Consider the following 24,192-nt stretch of genomic DNA (forward strand, 5'->3'; position numbering starts at 1 on the left):
TGAGCCCCAACACTGTCAATTCTTTCTATTCGTGAATAAAAATCAATAATGCACCCTCCACCTCCACCCAAGCACTTCCTTTAACTGTTCATTTGCTCTACTGCGCCATCAAGTGGACAGTCAATGTAAAACGGGCAGGGTGATTATAATCACAGAGAGGTTTTGGTGCGTGAAGTTTTGAACAGAATAAATGATTTTTGTGATGCAATAAATAAATCCTGAGCTAACTCATATGGTGTCTGTCTTTGTGATGCAATAGTGGGGTCAAGAGGGAAAGTGGAAAAACACTGGGGAGAGTGTTGTGATGTGAGTGTGATTGTGTTACTTGGTTTGTAACTGTACTAGGGACATTTGATTTATTCATTTTGATTTAGAAATAACAGCTTTGCCACAGAGCTGGGCTTCAGGCAGTTTCTTTGGTTTGAGATGATTTTAGCCTGCTTTAGAAAATACCCTTTCACAGGGTACACTCTTGCCCCCGAATGCCACCCTTCCTTCCCTCAGGAGCACCAACCCAGGCTTATAAAACCTAAGCCCCTCCCCAGAATAAACCACTCAAGCATTATACCAATTAACTCTCACAATTAGCGATCTATACACCTAAGAGCAAAGCAAAGCATTCCATTTACCACTTTAGTTTTTCTACAAGACCACAGTACAGCAGTTTGTTTGCAGTGTATAAAAGTCTATTTGACAAGAAAAGAGTGGTCAGTTCCCCCTCTGCTTCCTTACCCACTCAGTAAGCTCCAAATCCCCCCTTACTATAAAAGGTTTGGAATCTTCCACATCCTGTCTGACAGGCTGGAGCTCCAAGATGGTGGCAGCATGGAGCAGATCGTTCATTAAACATTTTGGTAATGCTGATTAGTGATGGCAAAACGAGGCTTTCTGAAGCTCTGAACCTTTTTGAACCATTGTGTCAACAATTGGTTCGCTACTCGAAGGTTCATTCAGTGCTCTTGGGTGACATCTGCTGGCCACAGTGGTTGTTGCACAGCCAAATGGAGCCCTGCAGGTGTGACGCACCTTTCACGTGTATAACACTTCCTATATGGCAGGCCGTTTTAACATAAAATCCGATTCCCCACACTTACATTCCAGATATCTGAAATTGATTTATGACTAGACGTATTAGTAAATTGAGATATCTCTAATTATGTTTTGACTAGTCAAAATACCTAATTGAGATATCTCTAATTACATTCCGACTAGTCGAAATGATGTCAGATTTAACATTCATTTGTATGGCGGCTTCAAATCAAGATATCTTCAATGAATTACTGACTATCTGAAACTCACATTTCAGATATCTACAATTAAATTATGACTAGTCATAAAGTTAATTCAAGATATCTTGTTTTTTATTCTGACTAGTCATAATTCTAATTAAAGATATCTTAAATGACACCATATTTCAAGATATCTTAAATGTATTTTTAGATAGGCGATAAATAGTTTTGACTAGTGCAAATTAAATTCTAGATATCTTGAAAGCAAATAATGACTAGGCAAAACTAAATTAGAGATATCTAGAACTGTAATTTTGACTAGTCAAAATGCCTTTTAAGATATCTCAAAATGAATTACACATGTCTTGAATTAGACGGCTTTTCTATTTAAGATATCTCAAACGTCATTCTGACTAGTCAGAATGACGTTTGAGATATCTTGAATTACGGAGCATTTTGGCGGAATGTTTATAAGGCAGTTTGTTAAAAGGGCCATAAAATCAGAGATTCTGTGCAGATTTCTGAAGCAGTCTTTAAGTTCACGACTCTCGCGCTCTCCGTATATCCCATACTGAGGAGCTCTTTCTATATTGTTGCATTTTATTACAATTTTGTCCATAACGGCCAGCACCATTGCAGCCACCTGAAATTCTACACAGGCAATTGTTTGGACAGCTCAGTACAGCACAAGGGGGCCTTCACGCAATCGTTAAATTCAGATATCTAAAAGGTAATTTCGATTAGTCATAATTACGTTTGAGATATCTTAAATTGTAATTAGGGATGTGTGACCCGTCAAATGACGAATCCGGTGACATAATTTGAGATATCTTGAAAGGAATTTTGACTCGTCAAAATGTAACTGAAGATATCTTGAATTATTATAATTACTAGCCAGAATGTAATTGCGGATATCTTAAATTACCATTCTGGATAGTCAAAATGCAGTTTTAGATATCTAAAATGTAATTACGGATAGTCAGACAAACGGATTTTATGTTAAAACGGCCTGCCATACTTCCTAACGTATGTTGGGACAATTCCTCAAATGACCTGCAATCCAACTGTGTTTTATGTATTTGTTCTTTGTATCCCATATGTAAAAATCATCTGCCTGAGTAATTCCATCTATGAAATGATAAAAAATAAATAAATACATTTGGAAAATGGTTTGGTTTGTCATTGATTCTAAATCACATACTGGACAGGGAAGATGTTCAATAATAATGAGTCAGTAGGTGAGATTGATCCGTTTCCCCCTCTTTTTTTGGTGTACAGTTATTTGCTTTGTTATTGTGCTTGCTGTGCAGGAAATGTGTGCTTATGCAGCTCGGGTTTTTTTTATTATTATTATTATTCAGGAATAATTTTTCCACAGTAGATGGGCTTCACTGGGACAGCTTCCCAGCCTTTGAGAACATCCTTTCACACGGAACAGAAGAAGCTGGTGTGACCAGGAAGTAAGAAAGGGAGAAAGAAAAGCACCTCGTGAATGATGTGGCACTATGAGTATTATATTTGAATAAACACTGAATAGGTGTGCTGTGATCACTGCATCTTCGGCCAGTGACGTAGTTCGAGCTCCTCTGTTTGCTTTTCGACACATTAAACGTCGCTGGCCGCTAATCGCACATTTGGGCACCAATTTAAAGGTGGATGCATAATTTTATGTTTTAAATTAAATCTGACTTAGTGTCATCATGTCTTGTTGATCATAAAGTAGTTTATTAATAACCGGAATGCTCCGATGCCAACGCCTGGCGACAGAGATCGGAGAGATTAATTAGCTGTAACCTCAATATATATTTGGGGCTATTGATGTGGTTTAAGCATCAACATTTTTCTTTTTCCATGCTCGTCCTACCTGCACAAGTTTCCAATATAATTGGAAAGAAATGGATGGATGGACACGCTGAAATTATTTTACCTTATTTGGTGGCACAAAATCAAAATATTCCCATACTTAGAAAAAATGAGATGGCTCTATTATTGAAAGTCTGAAATTCACACAAACCATCCGTCACTGACGCACAGCACAGGGGCGGAGCTTCTGGAGGGGCTGGGAGGGCGGCACGCCCCCGGCCCGGGGCTAGCGGGGGCCCGGATGGGAGAGAGGAGAGGAGAATAAGATTTCAGGTAGCCAGGCCTCTGTCACGTCCGAGGCGAGGTGGAGAAGGAGGGCCCTGTCTTGATTATATCGCAATATGCATGGCTCAATGTGCACAGTATACAACCCACTATACATCACCCATCATTCATGTTTTACACGGGGGTTTTAAAGGCTGCCACAGTCAGGACTGAGTCATGGTTGCTCAAAACTGACTGACTTCAGTGATGTAGTAGGTGTAAAATATTGAATAAGATGTTGGACTGCGTGACTGGCTTTAAAGGCCCTTTCACGCTGTGTTTTTGCGAATAAATCAGAGCGCTGCATTTAGCAACATGTGAGTTCATAGCTCAAACTGCGCACTGATGTACTGAATATACAGCTGGGAACAGTAAACTATTTTACCTCAGACACACAGCTACATGTTCCTCCGGGTCAGTCGGCTCTCTGAAATTATTCTCTGCCTCCTCACACGTGATCCCAACTCTGCCAACAACAACTGCCCACTGATGATGTGAAACGTGCGCGAAAGCATCCGTGATGCAGCTTCAGCTCCGGGATCAAACCATGAAACTCTGCCTTTCTAATGTGTTGGATGAACCCAGAATCTCTGTTTCTTCCTTCTCTTGTTTAGAAACATCACAACCTCATTACATCATCGGTGGATGTCGGCTTCCTTTCTTTCACAGTGCGTTTTATGAGGGCGATTTAGTCGCAAAAACGCAGCACATCCGGTGTGTGTGTAGGTTACAGGTTCGCATCCGAAACATTCGGAATTTCATGTTGTTTTTACGCAACGCCTCCGGTGTGAAACGGCCTTAAAGGCCTTCGGTGGAGCATTTTCACGGACTAAGCTAACATGAGTGGCACTTCATAACATACACATTCCCGCTGTTCTGGGCATGTGTATGTTATAAAATGATGTTATGATGAGCTTTATTATTTGGGTGTAAAGGGCCCGGTCATTTGCCCCGCCCCGGCCCGGCTCTGATTTGTTCCGCTAGTGGCCATAACCACATTTGGTTCTCTAGGGAACGGGTTACCCCACAGTAGATCATTTTACAGCCAGACCCCTTTCACATGTTTGTTTAGCTTGGACCATGTTGCACTCTTCTTAACACAGAACACTTATATCTCATACAGTTGCAGGTAATATACTGCTGGATTCCCCACAGTCCTTCCCAAGAAAACATCTTTGGTCTTTCTGGTATAAAAACATTCATCACAGATCTGAAATCAGCCTGTCGCAGGGCTAACCCAGAGACAGACAGCCATTCACACCTATGCATCACCAGTTAACCTAACCCCACTAACTGCATGTCTTTGGACTGTGGAAGGAAGCCGGAGTACCCGGAGAGAACCCACGCAGACACCCACGCAGACCTGTTCCATTAAATTACAGGAGTTCAGGTGTGGCGCTTCCCATTCAGCTTTTTGTTACTGACAGTGTGACCACTTAGCAGTGAAATATCTCTGTACAAGAACCCATTTGTTTCACGTCACACCTTAGAGAACATGAAAAACGCGAGCTTTGTTCTACCTGCAGCAGGGGTAGTGTGGGGCCAGCTCACCGCTAGTGGAACAAACGCGCATGCGCTCACAGCTGACGGCGGCTGGTTGACACGTCACTGAGGTTGTGGTAGGAAAAATGGCGAGCGCCTTTCAGAGTTTGAGCCTGTAAGTGCTGCGGAATGAAACAGTAACACCACACAGCGTTATCTAATGTCCAGGCTGACCGGAGGAGCGTGCGGGTCTTTATCAGGACTGCAGCTGCCTCAGCACCCGCTTCAGTCACACTCTGTGGACCTTAGCTTCTTACTGCTCACCGAGCGTCTGATGCTAACGTCCGTTTTATTCTACACTAAGTTTTTAAAGACGGTTATAAGTTTGAATCAAGTTGGATTTAATCAAGCAGCATATTGTCAGATTTGGATGGAATTAAATATGGATATAATCGTTATTTCAGCGAGAGCTGAGGGCATTAGATGTGTCTTGTTTTGGGATACCGGCAGCCTGAGCTCTGCTGCTCCGGATTCATGTCGTGGTCTTGTGTTTTGTCCCAGGCGCACCACACCGGAGAGGTTTTACATAGAGGCTTGTGATGATGGCTCCGTGGACGTTCTGGCTATTGACAGGGTGTCAGCTGAGATGACTCTAACAGGTGAGCAAATACATCCAACCCCAGGCCAAAGGCTGAGATGCTGTGTAATAAAAACCGAATGACGGAGGTACAGTGGAGGTGAGCCTGAGTGGGGCTCAGGTTCAAGAGCACACCTGTCAAGTTTTGTGTTTTAAAATACGGGAAATTTTCTGCTGCTGAAAACAGCGGTCACGATATGACGTCATCGCCTAATTTGCATAATTGTTCATTTGGCTGTACTGTAGTTGCAATCGAGGCTGCAGAAGAGAGGAAAAACATCTTTGGAGAGACAAAAAGTGAAGGAAAAAAAACACCATAAAGATGTTTAGAACAACAAATTAACTTTATGAAATAACTTAATAACTTTAACGCTTTGCCTAGACCAGGGGTGGACAACTCCCGGCCTCGAGGGCCGGTGTCCTGCAGGTTTTAGATGCGTCCCTGATCCAGCACACCTGAATCAAATGGCTGAATCAGAATCAGAATCAGAATCAGAAGGTTTTTATTGCCATATGGGTGAACAGGTTCACAGCATTAGGAAATTGCTGCGGTACTTCGTGCTTACAGAAAAAAAATAAGTATAAAAACTATAAGACAATATACAAGTATACAAATTGCAAATATACAGAGATATTAGAGCTATAACTATAGCACAATATTACAAAATTACAAATATACAGTGCAGAGACTAATTAAAAGATAAAAGAATGTAGACTATATTCCACTAATATGTACATCAGTGCAGTCAGACAGGTGCATAGACATAGGGTCATCAGCGTTTGTGGAGGGTGGTGGTAACAGTCTTAGGGTAATTGTTCATGAGTCCAACAGCAGAGGGGAAGAAACTGTTCTTATGGCGGGAGGTTCTGGTCCGTATGGACCGTAGCCTCCTGCCTGAGGGGAGAGGGTCAAAAAGTCTGTGCCCAGGGTGAGAGTGGTCGGCTGTGATCCGACCTGCACGCCCCAGTGTCCTGGAGGTGTACAGGTCCTGGAGAGATGGGAGGTTACAGCCAATCACCTTCTCAGCAGAGTGCACAACGCGCTGTAGTCTCTGTTTGTCCCTAGTGGTGGCTCCAGCGTACCACACAGTGATGGAGGAGGTGAGGATGGACTCAATGATGGCAGTATAGAACTGCCATGACCTCCTCAGTCTGCAGTCAGGTTCTCCAGAGTCCTGCTCATGACTTCTATATTTGCCTCAGGTGTGCTGAAGCTGAGACGCATCTAAAACCTGCAGGACAGGGGCTCTCGAGGCCTGGAGTTGCCCTGGCCTAGACCCACATTACATAGATCAATTTTGTCCCGTATTGTTTACTGTTACAATATCAAATTTAATGAAACACTGTGGGCTGAGACTGCTAGCTACATTCAACCATCCTCCTTTATCTGGGCCGCTGTTGCTAACTTGTGTAAGAAAACTCGCTGTCTCAAAGGCTGATAAAGGCTGAAGCGAGGACCAAGGATGGGAGCGGGGGGAGCGGGTGGGCAGGCTCGGTGTTTGGGGGTTGGAGGGTGGAGACAAAGTGAGGTCTCGAGGTGCCAAAGCATAAGAAGGGACGCAGTAATAACAGAAATTCAGTTTGACTCACAAGTATGCAGTTATTAGACTAAACAGAAAAAATGAGACTAGTGTAAAACTAAAAACACTCATATCAAATTAAGTTTTATGCCTGTTTAATGGACAATGTCATAAACTGTAAACAAAGGCATTTGAAACCAGTAATCGTGTTCTTCTATAATGAATCGCACTTTAAATGCTGCTTAACTGTGGCACAGGGCATTATGAACACTGCACATCACACTCCAAACAACGAAGAAAATTACCCAGCATTAACAGGGAGGCCAGGTTAGCCCGTCAGCTCTTCTCGGTCCAGGATTGCTTGTTTCAATGCTGCAGTTATAGAGAAAACTTATGATTTTTAAATTTTAATGGAATCAGCATTGTACAAAATTTCTAAAAGTATTCATGTTGGAGCTGACTGTTTATAGCATCCACTTCACAGAGCATCAGACTTTCACTGCTTTATGTATGAAGTCATAATAATGATTTCTCTTTCCTAGTTAAACAACATTTATTTAATTCAGTATGCTGTACACAGATGCACCAAGCACATGAAACTAATGAGAGCAAAATTAGATTTGCTAACTCGTGGATTTTAGTATCTGTCCACAAACGCAGGCGCTGACCTGAAACGCCCGGCCGAGACTTCTAACCCTCCATGAGTAACATGGATCATCTCACCCTCTGCATGGCCTTCTTCCAACCTTCCCCCCTGCCTGGCAGCTCCATCTGCAACGTCCTTTGTCCAGTAGATCTACTGTCCCTCCTCTGCACATGTCCAAACCATCTCAGCCTGGTCTCTCTAACTTCAACCAACCACTTCCAAACCGCTCAGCTCAGCCGTCCCTCTGATTTCTAATCCTGTCCATTCTGCTCACTCCCAGCGAAAAGCTTCACACCAACCTCCACCTCCTGTCTTTTTCTCAGTGCCACCTAGGCCTGCAACTAAACATTATTCTGGTAGTCAGCTAATCTGTCAATTATTTTTTTTTGATCATATTATTTCAGTCTAACCTCACCTGTTCAAGCCTGCCCGCCTGTTAACATCACCTTGTTGTCTCTTCTCACAATTAAATTAATGACCCATAAAAATACGAGTTTGAAACTAATCCAGTGTATTTTAACATCAATGTGACTTCACAATAAATATCAAATAAACAATGCATATCGAGGGCTTGGAGCCATGGGGGCGTAAGTGACTTTCTGGTCAAAATTGATATATATATATATATATATATATATATATATATATATATATATATATAATCAAATGAAAGCTCTTGATGTGCTCTACCTACTGTCAAAATTACAGAAGTAAAAAATATTAATAGAAATAGTTATTCAACAAAACCCAAAAGGCTTAAATCTGAATGCACACAAGAAGTTGGTGCCAGAAGGGTGTAAGTGCATTTACGACAAAGACAATATTGTTCATTAAGCATTGTGTCATCAATTTGTAAAAAAAAACATGCTTAAAAAACTAAAATCAGTAACAAAGTGAGAGCAAACTGTGGTCATTTTTTTTTTTATTTTGGCTCTCCTGTAAAGTTGGAGAAATGTCACTTATGCCCCTATGGCTCCGAGCCCTCGATATTAAAGTGAATGAATTTTTATTTTTAAATGAAAATATAATGTGCAAATAAATAAAAATGGCCTCTGTCCAAAAGTTCAAATCAGGGTTCAAATGAAATCAAAAAGATTTAAAAAAAGATTTGAAAAGTTTCCAGATGATTCAGTTCATGCAGAGGTTTATTATTCAGAATGAACGCTGATATTAATGTGAGGAAACAAATAGGAGCCATCGTAGCTGCTCCTATTGAACTTCACTCGTTAGCTAACATCACTGAAATGGTGGCGCTCAGCAAACATCATCCATGAGAGCTTGTTTCTGACAGGTAACAGAAACATACCTGTACAAACATTAACAGGTATCAGCGACGCACTGACGTACCATCCAGAGCTGACGTCACAGCTCCAGGGTTTCTACCACCTTCCAGCTTAAATTTACTGACTGCTTGGTTTTCAAAACTTCATCTCTGAATTAAAAACATTATACATGTATACACAGCTCTGCTGCTTACTGAACAAAAACAGGTCAGATGTTTAAATTATGTTATTTTTATTCCAGAACACTTCCACCACTTACAACACACAGATGTTTAGAATACTGTCAAATAAATATTAAGATTTTAAAACATATAATTTGATCATTTCTGGAGCAGGCTTGTCATCAGTCTTCATGATCTCCATGAACAGCATCAACATGCCGCTGCAAAGTTCCCGTTCCTGGTGAAAAGGCTCTCGTGTTCCTTCCTGAGTAAAATATTTTTAATATCAGTTTTATCGATTTGCTCAGGAACAGATGAAACACTGAAATAACCAAACATCAGCCACTAGAGATCATCTATGTGAATTCTATCTGTGTTTAACTTCCACTCAGCAACAAAAGCGAGCGGGAGTTTTGAAAACGATGTGCCGTGAGTCAGGCGTTCCCCCCCCGCGTATAGCGAGCCTTGTCCGGCCGGCGAGTGCTGTTAGAGCAGCAGAATGGACGTCTCCAAAACCGTTTGCATCTTTGCAATCAAGCAATAATTTGATAACTGAGCAGATATTTGATGTTTACACATCTACATTCTCACCTGAAAACAAAAGTAAAAGTTTGTTTTGTGTCACAGAAGCAGTAATATTTAAAAATTTACTCATAGTTTTAGCCAATCTGTTACGCCATTGTTGGGTTTGAGTTTTGTTCGAAATGCATTCTGGGATACTTGGCTGCACCAAGTCCACACAAATCACCACCGATGCAGACTCGATAGAACACATCAGGGTATTTGAGCAAACTTGCCTTTATGCGTACTTTGATTTGGAACAGTACTTGGGCTGAGAGTGATGCCCTTTGTCACTGATTGTGTTCATAACTTTTATGGACAGACTTTCTAGGCGTAGCCATGTGGTGGAAGGCTTCTGCCTTGGTGGCCTCAGAATCTCATCTCTGCTTTTTGTGGACAATAAGGCCCTGTTGGCTTCATGAGGTGGTGGCACCTCCAAGTCTGAGGCCATGGTCCTCAGCCGGAAAAGTGTGGAGTTCCCACTCCGGGTCAGGGACAAGTTGCTGCCCCAGGTGGAGGAGTTTAAGTATCTCGGGGTCTTGTTCACAAGTGGGGGAAGAGGGGAATGGGAGACAGATGGATTGGGCTGCGGCTGAAGTGATGTGTATGATGTACTGGTCCATTGGGGTGAAGAGAGAGCTGAATGTAAGTAAAGTAAAACTGTATTTATATAGCACCTCTCAAGACAAATATAAATATAAGTGCTTTACAACATAACAGCAGAGCAAAAGAGGAGGAAAAAAACTACCCAATGCAAGTCTAAAAAGGTGAGATGTTAGCTGTTTTTTTTTTAAAAACACCACCAAATCCAGAGCTCTCAAGCTCTAAGGGAGAGAGCTCCAGAGTTGGGGAGCCACTGTTGCAAAACCTCTGTCTGCTTTAGTTTTCAGACTTGTATGATGCAAAGCCAGCAGATCCTGATCACATGACCTCAGCAAGGTTCTAGCCAGTGGTTGATCACCCGGCACTGTGCAGGGCTAAAAATTTTACCCGTTTACTATTGGAACAGTTAGCAAATGGGCACGCACCCGCGCACTCTGCCCCGTTGCAGATACCACACTCAGATTTTTTTTCCTCTGGCTATATCACTGCGATGAGTATTGTTTCTCCACCATTTGCAATCTACCACCGGGCACGGCCAGTGTCATTCACACTGTGCACGCGTGATCTCGTGACTGTCCTGTTCACGTTCAGTGTGAAACAGAGGTGGAAGACGATGAAGAGACAGAAAGAACAAGGTTGTGGTTACAAGCGGCAGAAATGGGTTTCCTCTTGCTACTTTCCCACCGCCGAGGTTCTGGAGCTGGAGCAAGTTCTCGTGCCGATCCCAAGGAACCGGCGAAACGCTTATGAACAGGCCCTCAGTCCCACTGCACTTTGCGAACTGATCAATGACGTATGTGTATCTGAGGTATCTGATGTGTCCTTGGCCGCATCGCTCGTTAGCTCGTGCACAGAGGTTGTAGAGTTTAGAGCCCCGGTCAGCTGATTTGCCGGTCTATGTCCTAACACAGAATCCAGCACATCAAAATGTCCAGCATTTCTACCTCTGCTGGGTCCAGCGCCGCTTTTAGAGAGTTCTTTTTTGTGGTCCCTGTAGTCCCTGTTAAGTTTTTTTTAAATTTGTTTACTATTTGCTCCGATGTTTGGTTGAAACCCGCTGACAAAAGCTCTGCTTGAATCTCGTTGTAAACCTTCGCTTTTCTTTGGGAGCTTTCCAATTTGTCCTGTATCTCCCGTGAGGACCAAATCGCAAGCAATGCATTTGTTTCGGCTTCCGACCAATGCTGATTCATCTTGCGCATAAGTTGTGTGGGTACAATGGCGGACAGTGTCGGCGGTCAAACTTTCTAGAGATGCCTAAGTCACGCCCATCTGCTGCTTTCGTCACGAGTTCGTGGTTTGAGACCAGCTAGTTTGCGGGGCCGAGCACCAAGTGCTTCGGCGGTGGAAAACCTGCCTAACGGTTCAAATATGCTACTTTCCCATCGCCGAGGAACCGGTTCACGTGCCAGTGCCCGTGCTGTTCCCAATGAACTGGCGAAACGCTTAAGAACGGGCCCGCGTTCCCACCGCGTTTCTGTGAACTGCTCCTTTATGTATGAGCGTGGGCGGGTCCTCGTCTGGACACGAAGCGCACAAACGTGGGAGAACACGCTCTCCTTTCTGTGCTGCAAATACGTTTCAGGGTCCAAACCAAACTACTGCAGCATCTGTGTGCAGCACAGAGGGAAACACAGACAGCGATTAGAGCAAGACGACAAGTACGCACTTTGTGTCCTTTTATCTGTGATATGAACTGATACAAAGCAGCAAGTTCAGCCTTAGAGCCCAACCTAATTCACAGCCGTGAAAATCGCTTCACTTTTCTCATGTAATACACACGTAATATGGTAGAAAACTTGATGTTGAGATGGCAGAGTCACGCCCTTCTACTGCTTTCGTCACGCTTTCGTGGTTCGAGACCAGCTAGTTTGCGGGGCCGCAATTGAACCCATTTTTCGGCCGAGCACCGAGTGCTTCCGTGGTGGAAAACCCGCCTAACGGTTCAAATTACGGCATGGGCTCCGGAACCCTGTTGGTGGGAAAGAGGCCTCTGAAGGGTGGCCCGCCTCTCCCTTTGTGATGGGGTGAAGTCATTTGAGAGGGGTTCAAAGTAGGCCCTCTACACCTCCACATCAAAAGAAGCCAGTTGTGGTTGTTTGGACAGCTCACTAGGGTACCTCCTTGGTGAGGCGTTCCAAATAAGTCCTACCGGCTGAAGGCCTGGGAATGCCTCAGTGCCCCTCTGGGTAAGCTGTAGGACGTGGTTGGGGAGAAGGCGGTCTGGGTTTCCCTGCTTGCACTGCTGCCCCCATGACCTGGCCCCACGTAAGCAGAAGAAAATGTATGGATGGAGGTTCATGTATGTGGTTTAGCTCTTATGTTTTACTGCTGTATCCCATGCTAAATTGGGTAAGAAAGGAAACATTAAAGCACTTTTCTTTAGCATTTAGGTAATTTTACCAGCTTTGGTTATGGCTGCCTTGCATTACTTTTTTAACCAAAACATCTCTTTTGGGAAATATAGTCTATTGCAGGACTGGATACTCCCAAGCCCCCCAAAATCCTGAACTATGAAGGTCAAAATGTCACCCACCCCAGGGCTCATTCTGATTAAACCACGGTGATGTATCCCCCTGCTAAGAGCTCACACTAACATACGAGTGTGCCAGTGAGTGTGAACTCTTGTCCAGACGATTGAGACCAATAAGTATATATGCCCAACTAGCAGCTCCTCAGATATCCCTAACTGAAACAGCCTTTAAACAGGGTCCATGAGGTGTGTGTGCTTTAAGCGTTTGATCCTTAACACTGGCTTTGAGCTCTAAAGCTGGCAAAAATGCTGACTGTATGTTAATAGAGATATCATTATTATAGTTCTGTGATACTGAGGATCTGACATAGAATTACTGTTGTGTATTATGTTAAACTAATATGTTTTAATTTGCACCAAGGCAAGTTTAGCCTTATTCTTTTGGCCATATGTGTTCAAATGTTAAAGACATTTGGGGGGTTAAATCATATTTTCTCGTCATGTGTTATCTTTTTGCTGCTGTTTATTTTTGGCTTTTTTGTGAGTGTGCTGAAATTTTCTGTGTGCAGGAAAAAATGTTGTCAAACTTCACTAAAGGCATATATTTATTCTCTGATAAGCTGTGATAAGTTTGGGGAGTAGATAATGAAACAGTAATTGATACCCTCCTCACAGCTGTTTATCCTGTGACAGTAATAACCACTGTTGTATCCCTGTCTTGATTCTCAGTGAGAAGGGACATCCCTGCATCAGCTGAGACCAGGCCAATATGTGGACTGATGGGAACTATACGGTTGGTGGCAGGTAAGTTCAGTATCTATACAGGTAGGTCATGTTTTATCTCTGAGAAATATTGCACACGACAAGTTAACATGTGGGATAATCTATTTTTGCTCTACTGTGCATTCTCATTACTTTTTTTTTTTTTGTAGGCATGTACCTGGTTGTCATAACAAAGAAGAAGAAAGTGGGAGATTTGCTGGGCCATGCTGTTTGGAAGGCTCTGGACTTTGACATAATCTCCTATAAAAAGACAGTACTACACCTGACAGACAACCAGGTAGTGTCTCCTGCATGTCTTCTGATAACATTCAACATGCTAACTGAGGCCTGTACAGTCTGATACGGCGCTCTTCAGTTCTTTGCAGTTTCTCTGAGCATTGCAGGATCTGATCTTGGGGTGACTTTGGGGGGATTGGTATTAACTGAGCACTGTTCGCACACACATTTATAATCATGTGACTCATGCTGTCTGTGTGTGTGTGTGTGTGTGTGTGTGTGTGTGTGTGTGTGTGAGAGTGAGAGTTATGAGTTTCTCCAGATGTCAGCTATTGATTTTTAATTTACATACATACAAGACAACTGTTGTGGCAGCACGGTGGCGTGGTGGTTAGCAGTACTGGAAGGTCTGGGTTCGATTCCACCTTGGCCCAGGCCTCCCTCTCTCTTTGTGTGGAGTTTGCTTGTTCTCCCTGTGTCTGTGTGGGTTTCTCCCAGGTACTCCGGTTTCCTCCCACAGTCCAAAGACATGCACTTACTGGGGTTAAGTTAATTGGAAACTTTAAATTGCCCATAGGTGTGAATGTGTGTGTGAAAGGTTGTCTGTCTCTTTGTGTTAGCCCTGTGACAGGCTGGCGACCTGTACAGGTGTACCCTGCCTCTCGCCCTATGACAGCTGGGATAGGCTTCAGCCCCCCCGCGACCCTGAACAGGATAAGCGGAAGACTGTTATTATTCCCAAACTAAAATAAAACTTTTGGGTGTGTTGCCTTTGTGCTGAACTGCCATTGTGGCTGGGGCTCAGGCAGCTCCTCCAAACAATAGCAATGGTGAGCCAGGTGAGGCAAGTATAATGTGGTACTCAAAGCTAATGGGTGTTTTTCATCATGACAGAATCTGTATCTCTTTTTTTTTTATTTCTTTTATATAATGACACTTAAATGATTGAATATTGTATATACACCTGACAGAACAATGAGCCACAGTAAGCACATATATAAGCCCACATACATAGAAATAATATTAGTAATTATAATAATAGCTTGCTATACTGTGAAACCACCAAAATCTGAAAAAAAATACAGTAATATGAATTTTTGGTCATACTTTCCAACAGGAATGCAGTCCTTGAGAAATGTCCAGCATCCTGAGTAAATATGCCTTTATTAAAATTATGTATACAGTGGTTTGGTCTCTTGTATCTGTGGTAGGACGTGGTAAGCTATATACTGGGCATAACTGGACCTATTCCAGGAAGCAGGTTCAACAAAACAGTGTTGATTAACTCTGAGATGGGTTACTCTGAGTCTCCACTTCCAAGAATCAGAGTTGGTTCAATCATCTCAGAGTATGTGTACCTAAGTTAATGAGTAGTGAAAGAAAGCCATCATCAGTTGAGATCTGATACCAGGATTGACTATGGCAGCAAGTAAATAAAGAGCCTCCCTTCTGGTGGAGTTAATGTGTATGGAACATGATGTTTATTGAACAAGAGAGGCGAAAAGAGTCATTTTAGCTTGGATAAATCTGGAATCTGTTTGGCATGTTTAAAACAATCGAATGATTACACTTTAACTTCACAGGAACAAACTGCCGATGATAGAAACTGAAGATGAAAATGTAAATCTAGAAGGGCACTCAGCAGGGCGCATACCTCATCCACCCCAAATTTTCCATGTGCTGATACAGTAGATACCACCCAATGCTGTAATTCTCCTTCATAAATTACTAAATCACAAACACTAGAAATGTATTTTACTGGGTTTTAAAAACTAAAAAAAAAAATTATTTTAGAATTTTAGTTAAAAAATGAGATCCACCCCTCTGTGAATCACCACCTTATTGTGGTGGAGTGGTTTGAGTGTCCCACTGATCCCAGGAGCTATGTTGTCTTGGGGCTTGTCCCTCTGGTAGGGTCTCCCATGGCAAATTGGTCGTGGATGAGGGTCCAGACAAAGAGCAATTCCAAAGACCCCTAGGGAAGAGTCACCAAGGGAACTTTTTACCCTGTCAGGAATAGGGTTACCGGGACCCCACCCTGGAGCCAGGCCTGAGGAGCGAGATTGAGGGAGAGCGTCTGGTGGCCAGGCATTAGCCTGTGGTGCCCGGCGAGGTGCAACCTGAAGAGAAAACATGGGCCCACCCTCCTGTAGGCCCACCACCTGCAGGAGGCATTGTAGGGGTCAGGTGCAATGTGTGTCAGGTGGTAGCCAAGGGCGGAGGCACTTGAGGACCGATCCCTGGCTATCTAGCCTGGCTATTGGGACATGGAATGTCACCTCTCTGATGGGTTAGGAGCCTGAGCTAGTGCGTGAGGTTGAGGGATACCGGCTAGAAATAGTCAGGCTCACCTCAACGCATGACCTGGGCTCTCGAATCAGTCTCTTGGAGAGGGGCTAGATCCTGTTCCAGTCTGGAGTTATCCTCAGTGAGAGGCGTCGAGCTGGGGTGGGTTTTCTTGTATCCCTTTGGCTTGCTTCCTGTATGGTGGCGTTTTCACCAGTAGACGAGAGGGTTGCTTCCCTGTACCTTCAGGCTGGGGAACAGGTCCTAACTATTGTTTGCCCTTATGCTCCTAATGACAGTTCAGAGTATCCACCCTTCTTGGAGTCACTGGGCGCAGTGCTTGAGGGTGCTCCATCCGGTAACTCCATCGTCCTGCTGGGAGACTTCAACACTCACGTGGTCAATGACAGCGAGACCTGGAGGGGTGTGATTAGGAGGAAAGGCCTGCTCGATCTGAACCCACAATGGTGTTTTGTTATTGGACTTCTGTGCAAACCACAGTTTGTCCATAATGAACACTATGTTCAAACATAAGGATGTCCATAAGTACACGTGGCACCAGGACACCCTAGGTTGCAGGTCGATGATCAATTTTGTAATCGTATCATCAGATGTGCAGCCATATGTTCTGGAGTGAAGAGAAGAACTGAGCTGTCAACTGATCACCACCTGGTGGTGAGTGGCCGAAGGTGGCGGGGGAAAATGCTGGACAGACCCAGTGCACCTAAACGTATAGTGAGGGTGTGGTGGGAATGCCTGGCAGAGGCCCCAGTCCAGGAGATGTTCAACTCCCACCTCCAGCAGAACAGCATTCTAAGGGAGGCTAATGAGTCCGAATGGACCATGTTCCACACCTCCATTGTTGAGGCTGCTGCTCAGAGCTGTGGCTGCAAGGTGGTTGGTGCCTGTCGTGGTGGTAATCCCTGAACCAGATGGTGGTTACCGGAGATGAAGGGAGCCATCAAGCTGAAGTTGTCCTATCGGGCTTGGTTAGTCTGTGGGACTCTGGAGGAAGCTGACAGGTATTGGCAGGCCAAGCGGAACTCAGCTCGGGCAGTGGCTGAAGCAAAAACTGGGGTGTGGGAGGAGTTCGGTGAGGTTATGGAAGAAGACTTTCAGACGGCCTTGAAGCAATTCCGTCAGTTGATTCAGGAGGGGAAAACGGTGCTCTACTCACACGTTCTATAGTGTGGGTGGGGCGCTGCTGACTTCAACTGAGGCTATAGTCAGGTAGTGGAAGGAATACTTCGAGGACCTCCTGAATCCCACTGACACGCCTTCTGTAGTGGAAGCAGAGTCTGGGGATGGGGGGGTTGGTGACTTGCCCATCACTGGGGGTGAGGTCACTGAATTGGTTAAACAACTCCTTGGTGGCAGGGCCCCTGGGGTGGATGAGATTCACCCTGAGTTCCTGAAGGCTCTGGATGTTGTAGTGCTGTCTTTGTTGACACACCTCTGCAACGTCGCGTGGAGGTCTGGGGTGGTGCCACTGGATTGCAGACAGGGATGGTGGTCCCCATCTTTAAGAGGGGAGACCAGAGGGTGTGCTCCAACTATCAGGGGATCACACTTTTCAGCCTCCCTGGTAACGTCTATGCCAGGGTGCTGGAAAGGAGGGTCCATCCGTAAGTTGAACCTCCAGTTCAAGAGGAACAATGTGGTTTTCATCCTGGTCGCAGAACGCTAGACGAGCTCTTCATCCTCTCAAGGATATTCAAGTGTGCGTGGGAGTTTGTCCAGTCTACGTGTGCTTTGTGGACTTGGAGAAGGCATTCAACCGCGTCCTTCAGGGTATCATGTGGGAGGTCCTGCAGGAGTATGGGGTGTCTGGCACGTTGTTGTGGGCCATTCAATCCCTGTACAACTCCAGCAAGAGCTTGGTCCATATTGCCGGCAATAAGTCGGACTCATTTCCTCATTTCCTAGCTGCATAAAGACTTGCCTGGGATGACTTTATCGATTCCTGTCTGCGACCACGCTTTTGCTAGTGTGGAGATTCACACATTTAGCTCCTTCTTATTTTACAGTAGTTTGGAAACGCTCGAGTGAGCACAGTGAACCCCAAAAGAGGATTGCGCCACACTCGTGTGAATTCTTTTAGCACAGAGCTGAAACAAGTTTTCATAAAAGTGAACAATGTAACATTTGTGCAAAAAAGATGTTTTTGCTCATTTGACCAACCGTGACAGTAGCATCCCTTCAGACGGCTGCGATGGATCTGATTTAAAAATTTTTTTTCTTTCTTCTGCAAATGCGAATCAATAACACTGCTACACGATTCAGTGTAATTTGGAATGCTAGGCAGTGGTGCTTTATCTCATATGTTCTTATTTTCTGGGCTGCTACTTTGTACTCATGTTCAAAAGTCCATTACTTGAAATGTATGATCACCCAAGCAGAAGATGACAGCATTGCTTCTCCCAGCTGATTAAGTAAAGTTTTGGTGTTTCAGCTCAGTTTTGTCTCTGGCTTTGCTGATGGATTGATTTCTTGTTGCAGATGCAAGACAACAAGACCTTCCTGTCCATGATCAGCAACGTGCTTCATACAGATGGTTTCTACTTTGCCACAGACTATGATCTGACCCACACTCTGCAACGCCTGGCAAACACCAGCCCAGAGTTTCAAGAGATGAGCCTTCTGGAGAGGGTACCACATTTATAATGTTATCTGTTTTTCTACTTTTCGAGGGCTGGAAGACTGTGTGTTACATGTCGAGCTGGAATAACAGTTTAGAGTTTAGGTTTTGTTTAGTTGTACTCTAGTCACTATTTCTGCATGCACCAGTTATCGCTAACAGGGTGACCACCGCAAACCTTATTAAGGCCTGCAACTTGTTTAATTTTCTAGTAATGCAACAGCTGCAGCTGCTGCAGCTTCTTCTGATGTTGCCCTTGATTAATCCATGTGAGCGAGAGGAGAAAGCGTAAGAGCAAGGAAGAGTGTATATGTCTGATTTTCATCATGAACACAAAGTAAATTAGGCTGTGCTGCCATGAGAGAGGCAGACCTCTCTGTGCTTTATTTTTTTAAACTGGTCTTGAGCAGTAGTTCTCCAGGTTTTCTTTAGACATTGGCTGATATTTTTGTCAGTCTGGTCTTTGTACCTGACCATTTTCAGAGGAATGTTTTGTTTGTTCAGCCACTAAACACCGATGAATTATTCGAGCATAAAGAAGTACTTACAGGGATAAATCAGTGTTGTCTATATGACAGACATCTTAGCAAAGAACCAACTTAAATTGTCTCTTTAGGCACTTTATTACCAGCAGCCTGTCACAAAAGCACATCATTTGTTCCAGTTTCTTTTGTTGAATCTAGGAAAATGCCAAAGATTGACAGCATAAAATATTTTTGCAAAATAATAGGTCTTTGCAAAGAACTCCTCGCTCACATGGATTAATCAAGTGCAGCACCTGTGTTAATTTTGACAGCAAATTTTGATTTAGTTTTAGTCATAATTTAGTATCTGAATAGTTTTAGTTTTAGTTGACGAAATTATTGTAAGAACATAGTCGACTAAATCTACAGTCGCTTTAGTTGACTAAAATATAAAGGATGTAAAATGTAAATGTTTTTTCTTCACTTCCCTTGAATTAGTCATTATACACAGTTACACAATATTAAACATTTATTAAAAATTATGTAATATTATTAATAATATTAACATCAGCGTTTCACCTGCTTCCCACACACCCGATCATTAACACCACCTTACTGAGATAATCGGAGCGTTTTACAGCAGGACGCTCTGAAAGGTACAGGGCAGTGTTCAGGACTAAGATTATAAAGGCTAATCCACCGCGGTGTGGAGATTTTCTCTGAACACAAACTGGGAAAAACACTTTACCCTGCATGACATTAAAATGCTGACCTTTGCATGGAGATCTGGGTGACTGGCTTGCAGATGTTTAAGATTTGTCGTGTTTTTACCCGAGATAGTCGCCCCACATGGTTTACACATCGTTTTGTTTGTCAAAGTATCAAAGGACAAATGTGTCCATACATCAGCTCTTCTCTTTCTCCCTGCTGACATTTGTTACATCACTTAGTTCTATCGGAAGGAACGACCAATCACAGGCTAGTTTGGTCTTCCCGGGTTTAGAGCAAATTTGTGCAACTGTGCGTTTGATTGGATGTTTTCCTAACTTGTCCGCCCTGTCACAAAATTAAATCAGTTCTGATTGGATTTCGTCCCCGCCAAGCATTTTTGTCTCGTTTTCATTCGTTGAAAGTGTCAATTAATTTCGTCATCGTTTTTATCATGTTAGGTAGTTTTTATTTAGTTATTGTCTCGTTATCGTCATGAAAAAAAGGGGCGTTGACGAAAACTATGACGAAAATATTTCATCAACAAAATTAACACTGCTGCAGCATTAAAAGATGTTAAAAAAAAAAGAAGTTGCAGATTAGTAAGTTTTCTGGTGGACATCCTGTTAGTGATAGGAAACAGTCCAACAAAGACCTGACACAGGACCTGAGAGATGCATCTGGCTCTTCAGCTGATCCAGCTACTGTTCACTGACACCTTCTCAGAGATGGTCCCAGTGGATGTGCAGCTGTCAGGAAGCCATTCTCAAGGAAGGGAAACAGGGAGGAAAGGCTGAGGCATGAGTCACATTAGACAAGAACTGGACTGATCATCAGCAGGTCTGACGGAGGGATGAATCCACAAGTTTTGGGTTCAAATGGTCGTCAGTGTGAACGAGGAGATCAGCAAAAACACACAATGAAACAGTATCAGTGATGGATCGGCCTCTCAGAGCTCAGCGTTCCTGTGTGGGATCATCCTGACAGACAACAGAACCAAAGGCAGAAACATCCAAAGAAGAGCTTTGACTGTCCTTCAGGAAGCTGGAGAACCGTTCCTGAAGACTGCTCAGAGGGTTCAGGCTGTGCTGAAGAATGAAGGAGGTCACACCAAATACTGACTTTAAAGCTTGTTAGAACTGTACAAACTCTGTTTTTGCCTCATATGCTGCATTTTCATTTATCTTTGCACCTTTCAGTAAACCCCTGCATCTATTTCCCATTTTTCTAGCAAAATATAAAGAAATGAGGGGGGCCTTTGCACAGGACTGTACATCCTCTAACTTAATAGTAGCAGCTTTTGTCAATAAATCTGTTGGGCTTATGTACACTGCAGAAGGGACTCACAGACTGCTCTCCGGGCTCTGGCCTGTTTTATCTTTGTGTAACTGTCCGTGTTTCAGGCAGATCAGCGCTTTGTCTGGAATGGCCACTTGTTGAGAGAATTCACAGCACAGCCAGAGGTAAGATCAAATTGTTTAGTTAGTAAATTCCAGTCAAAACAGTTAAAACAAGGAGAAAAGAGGTGATCGGGTTTATGAAGCCTAAAAATGAAAATGACTTTTAAAAATAGAGACAAAAACTGCCAGTGAGATACAAAAAGTGACTAATTCACCAAAATCAGTAGTTTAGTTTCATCGAAGAAAAAACAGGAAAATGAGAAAAATAAATTGTATGGTGGAAAAAATCCCTTCAGTCTAGAAGGCTCCACAGCTTCTACATGTTTCACTGTCAACGAGGAAGAAAACTTCAGGAATTCAACCCAAGGTGCACACACCTGGGAGAGAGAGAGGCAAGGCTGCAATAATCAGAACCATCCAACAAGAAGGAGCTCCTATGAGAAAAACATCAACCACTGATGGACTGAGGAAAGTGTGGCAGACAAAAGGGAAGCAGAATGAGCCAAAGCCTTGTCTCATCTACCCAAAAAAGGGTGCTTCTGTTATGGTTATGTGCATGTATGACACTGCCTCGCTTACTGACTCATTTAACTGCTGCTAGAGGCATCAGTGCAGATGTGTGCTCATTAAATATTTCATTATTTAGCAGGGGAACAATTGTAAACACACAGGCAAAGTAACCACAGAGCTTGTGGCATGAAAACTTAGAAATGACCTCTCTCCAGCGTCAGTGGACGAGGTCATCATCTGAAAGGTGAGCCTTCGCACACCGGACGTAAACTTCGTGCGAATGTTTTGTGTGTTAAAAGTTTATGTTTATTTATATTTATTGAGATCCCCATCAGCGTCAGCAGCATGCTGCATCAGCTATTCTTCCTGGGGTCAGTTTACATAAAAAGACAAATTACATTAATAACAAAAACAAACAAAAAAAAATAAAAATCATTACAGATGCAGTATTCAAATAACACATTTCTTATTTCTTTAGTTTAAGATAGGGAGTTTAGATTTCGCTTAGATAAAAAGTATTATACCTTATTTATTTTATAGTATATTTTCAGTTGCTTCTGCAGTACTTTGTTTAATGTTTTGTGTAGTGAATTCCATCCGTGCATTGCTCTAAACGTCACTGTACGCCGGCTTAACCTAGTTTTACATTTTGGCAGAGTGAAACAGTTCAACCGCGTGCCTTGTAGAGCAATCATGGGTATCTTTACTAAATTGTAGCTTATGGTAAAACATAGATGGACTTTTTACTGTAATTATGTTATTTTTGTCAGTGCATACGACCCTCTATCCTTCACCCATAACCAGGAAAGCTGATTATGCATTTCAGCAACATTTGTCTTAGTGCCACATTTTAGAGCCACACGTGCTGCCTTATTTTGCACCAGCTGTAATTTTTTTAATATCGCTTAATGATGTATTAGACCAAACAACAGAGCAATAATCTAAATGAGACAATACAAGAGTTTGAATGACAACTGGGATTGTTTGTTTAGTTAGATATTCTGAACATCTTTTAATAACAAACTACGACCCATTTTAGAAGAATAGAGTTTACTGGCTATAAGAGCTTCACCTCTGCCACTTGTTTAACAGATACATCCTTTATGTGGAGATCCAGTTGAGGTTCGGCTCTTAGAGAATGATTTGTTCCAATGACAACACTCATTGTTTTAGAAACATTTAAAATGAGTTTGTTACAGTCAACTATACATTCAGTCTCTCATTCAAGGTCAGTTTTAATCTCACTAATAGACTTTGCTGCTAGATATACTGTAGTGTCATCAGCAAACATTGAGACACCAGCTTTACTTAGCACTGATGGTGAGTCATTTGTAAATATGGTATATAGAGTTGGGCCAAGACAACTGCCTTGTGGCACTCCATGTTTTACAGTCTTACTGTCTGAATAGCAGCCGTTATAATAGACCAGCTGTCTCCAGTCACTAAGATAAGTCCTCATAAACTGTAATGCTGATTCTACAGAGCCATAAGATTTAAGTTTCTTCAACAAAATCTCATGATCAATAATGTCAAAGGCTGCAGAGAAGTCAAGCAACACAACCCCATTTATATCATTATTTTCCATTTCCCATAACAGTCATCTGTTATTTGAGTTAGAGCAGTTGCAGTGGAATATTTTTCTCTGTAAGTATGTTGATAATTTGTGAAGAGGTCGTTGTTTTTAAAGTGTTAATCTGTTCATGTATAATTTTTTCCATTATTTTACTCAGAATTGGCAGTAAACTAATGGGTCGACAATTTGTTTCAGTAAATGTCATTTTTAAATTTTTTAATAGAGGTATTTTGATACTTTCCAAGCGGACAGAAACTTGTTTTTATTAAAACACTGATTAATTATATGAGTTACGACTGGAGCAATAACTGAGGAAAAGTATTTTTCAGTCTCACCTGTTCCTAATGCAGCCGTTCACACGACCGCGTCTTTTCACAGGACGATTTTCCAGCATTTATTTTTTCAAATCAAGTTTGATTTTTACGATTTTTGCAAGCAAATAAACAGATCTGACCAATCAGAGAGCTGCATTTGGCAGCATGTGAGTTCTTAGCTCAGAACGCGCACTAAGGCCCTTAGACTTGAGATGGCCTCATTTGTATCTCACCTCTAAAACTGCGGCTGCAGTCCCCATGTAGTCCTATGCTGCAGCAGACCTGCTTAGATTAAAGCTGGGCTTTGCTCCCATCCAGTGTTTTATATTCAGCTGCTCACGCTGCAGCACGGCGCCTCAGCAGCAGCATGTGTGTGTGCAGACGGTGTGGACTGGAGCAAACAGGTTTATTCCAGTGTTCTTCTGCTGTGCATAGAAGGATGATAACGTTTGCCACTGTTCTCATTACAGTTGCACATGTTTGTGTATCCTGTCGTCCATGGCTGTATCCTTTATGTTACCATTGCAGAGAGTGAGTGGTTGATTATTTTTAGATTTTATTACCACTGGAGCAGATGT

At 42.9% G+C, this 24,192-nt stretch overlaps 1 protein-coding gene across 1 annotated transcript in view; it reads left to right on the forward strand.

Annotated features, from left to right (window-relative positions):
• Window positions 1-4,939: 4,939 nt before the first annotated feature.
• Window positions 4,940-24,192, forward strand: part of sacm1lb (SAC1 like phosphatidylinositide phosphatase b) — a 32,871-nt gene continuing 13,618 nt past the window's right edge. Inside the window, exons 1-7 of the mRNA XM_030724692.1 lie at window positions 4,940-5,013; window positions 5,400-5,497; window positions 13,452-13,526; window positions 13,655-13,782; window positions 18,507-18,656; window positions 21,221-21,280; window positions 24,085-24,118. Coding sequence (XP_030580552.1) covers window positions 4,985-5,013; window positions 5,400-5,497; window positions 13,452-13,526; window positions 13,655-13,782; window positions 18,507-18,656; window positions 21,221-21,280; window positions 24,085-24,118 — 574 coding nt within the window. The 5' untranslated portion in view covers window positions 4,940-4,984. The remainder of the gene's footprint in view (window positions 5,014-5,399; window positions 5,498-13,451; window positions 13,527-13,654; window positions 13,783-18,506; window positions 18,657-21,220; window positions 21,281-24,084; window positions 24,119-24,192) is intronic.

Source organism: Archocentrus centrarchus, unplaced genomic scaffold (assembly GCF_007364275.1).
Source record: "Archocentrus centrarchus isolate MPI-CPG fArcCen1 unplaced genomic scaffold, fArcCen1 scaffold_40_ctg1, whole genome shotgun sequence".
NCBI lineage: Eukaryota > Metazoa > Chordata > Actinopteri > Cichliformes > Cichlidae > Archocentrus > Archocentrus centrarchus.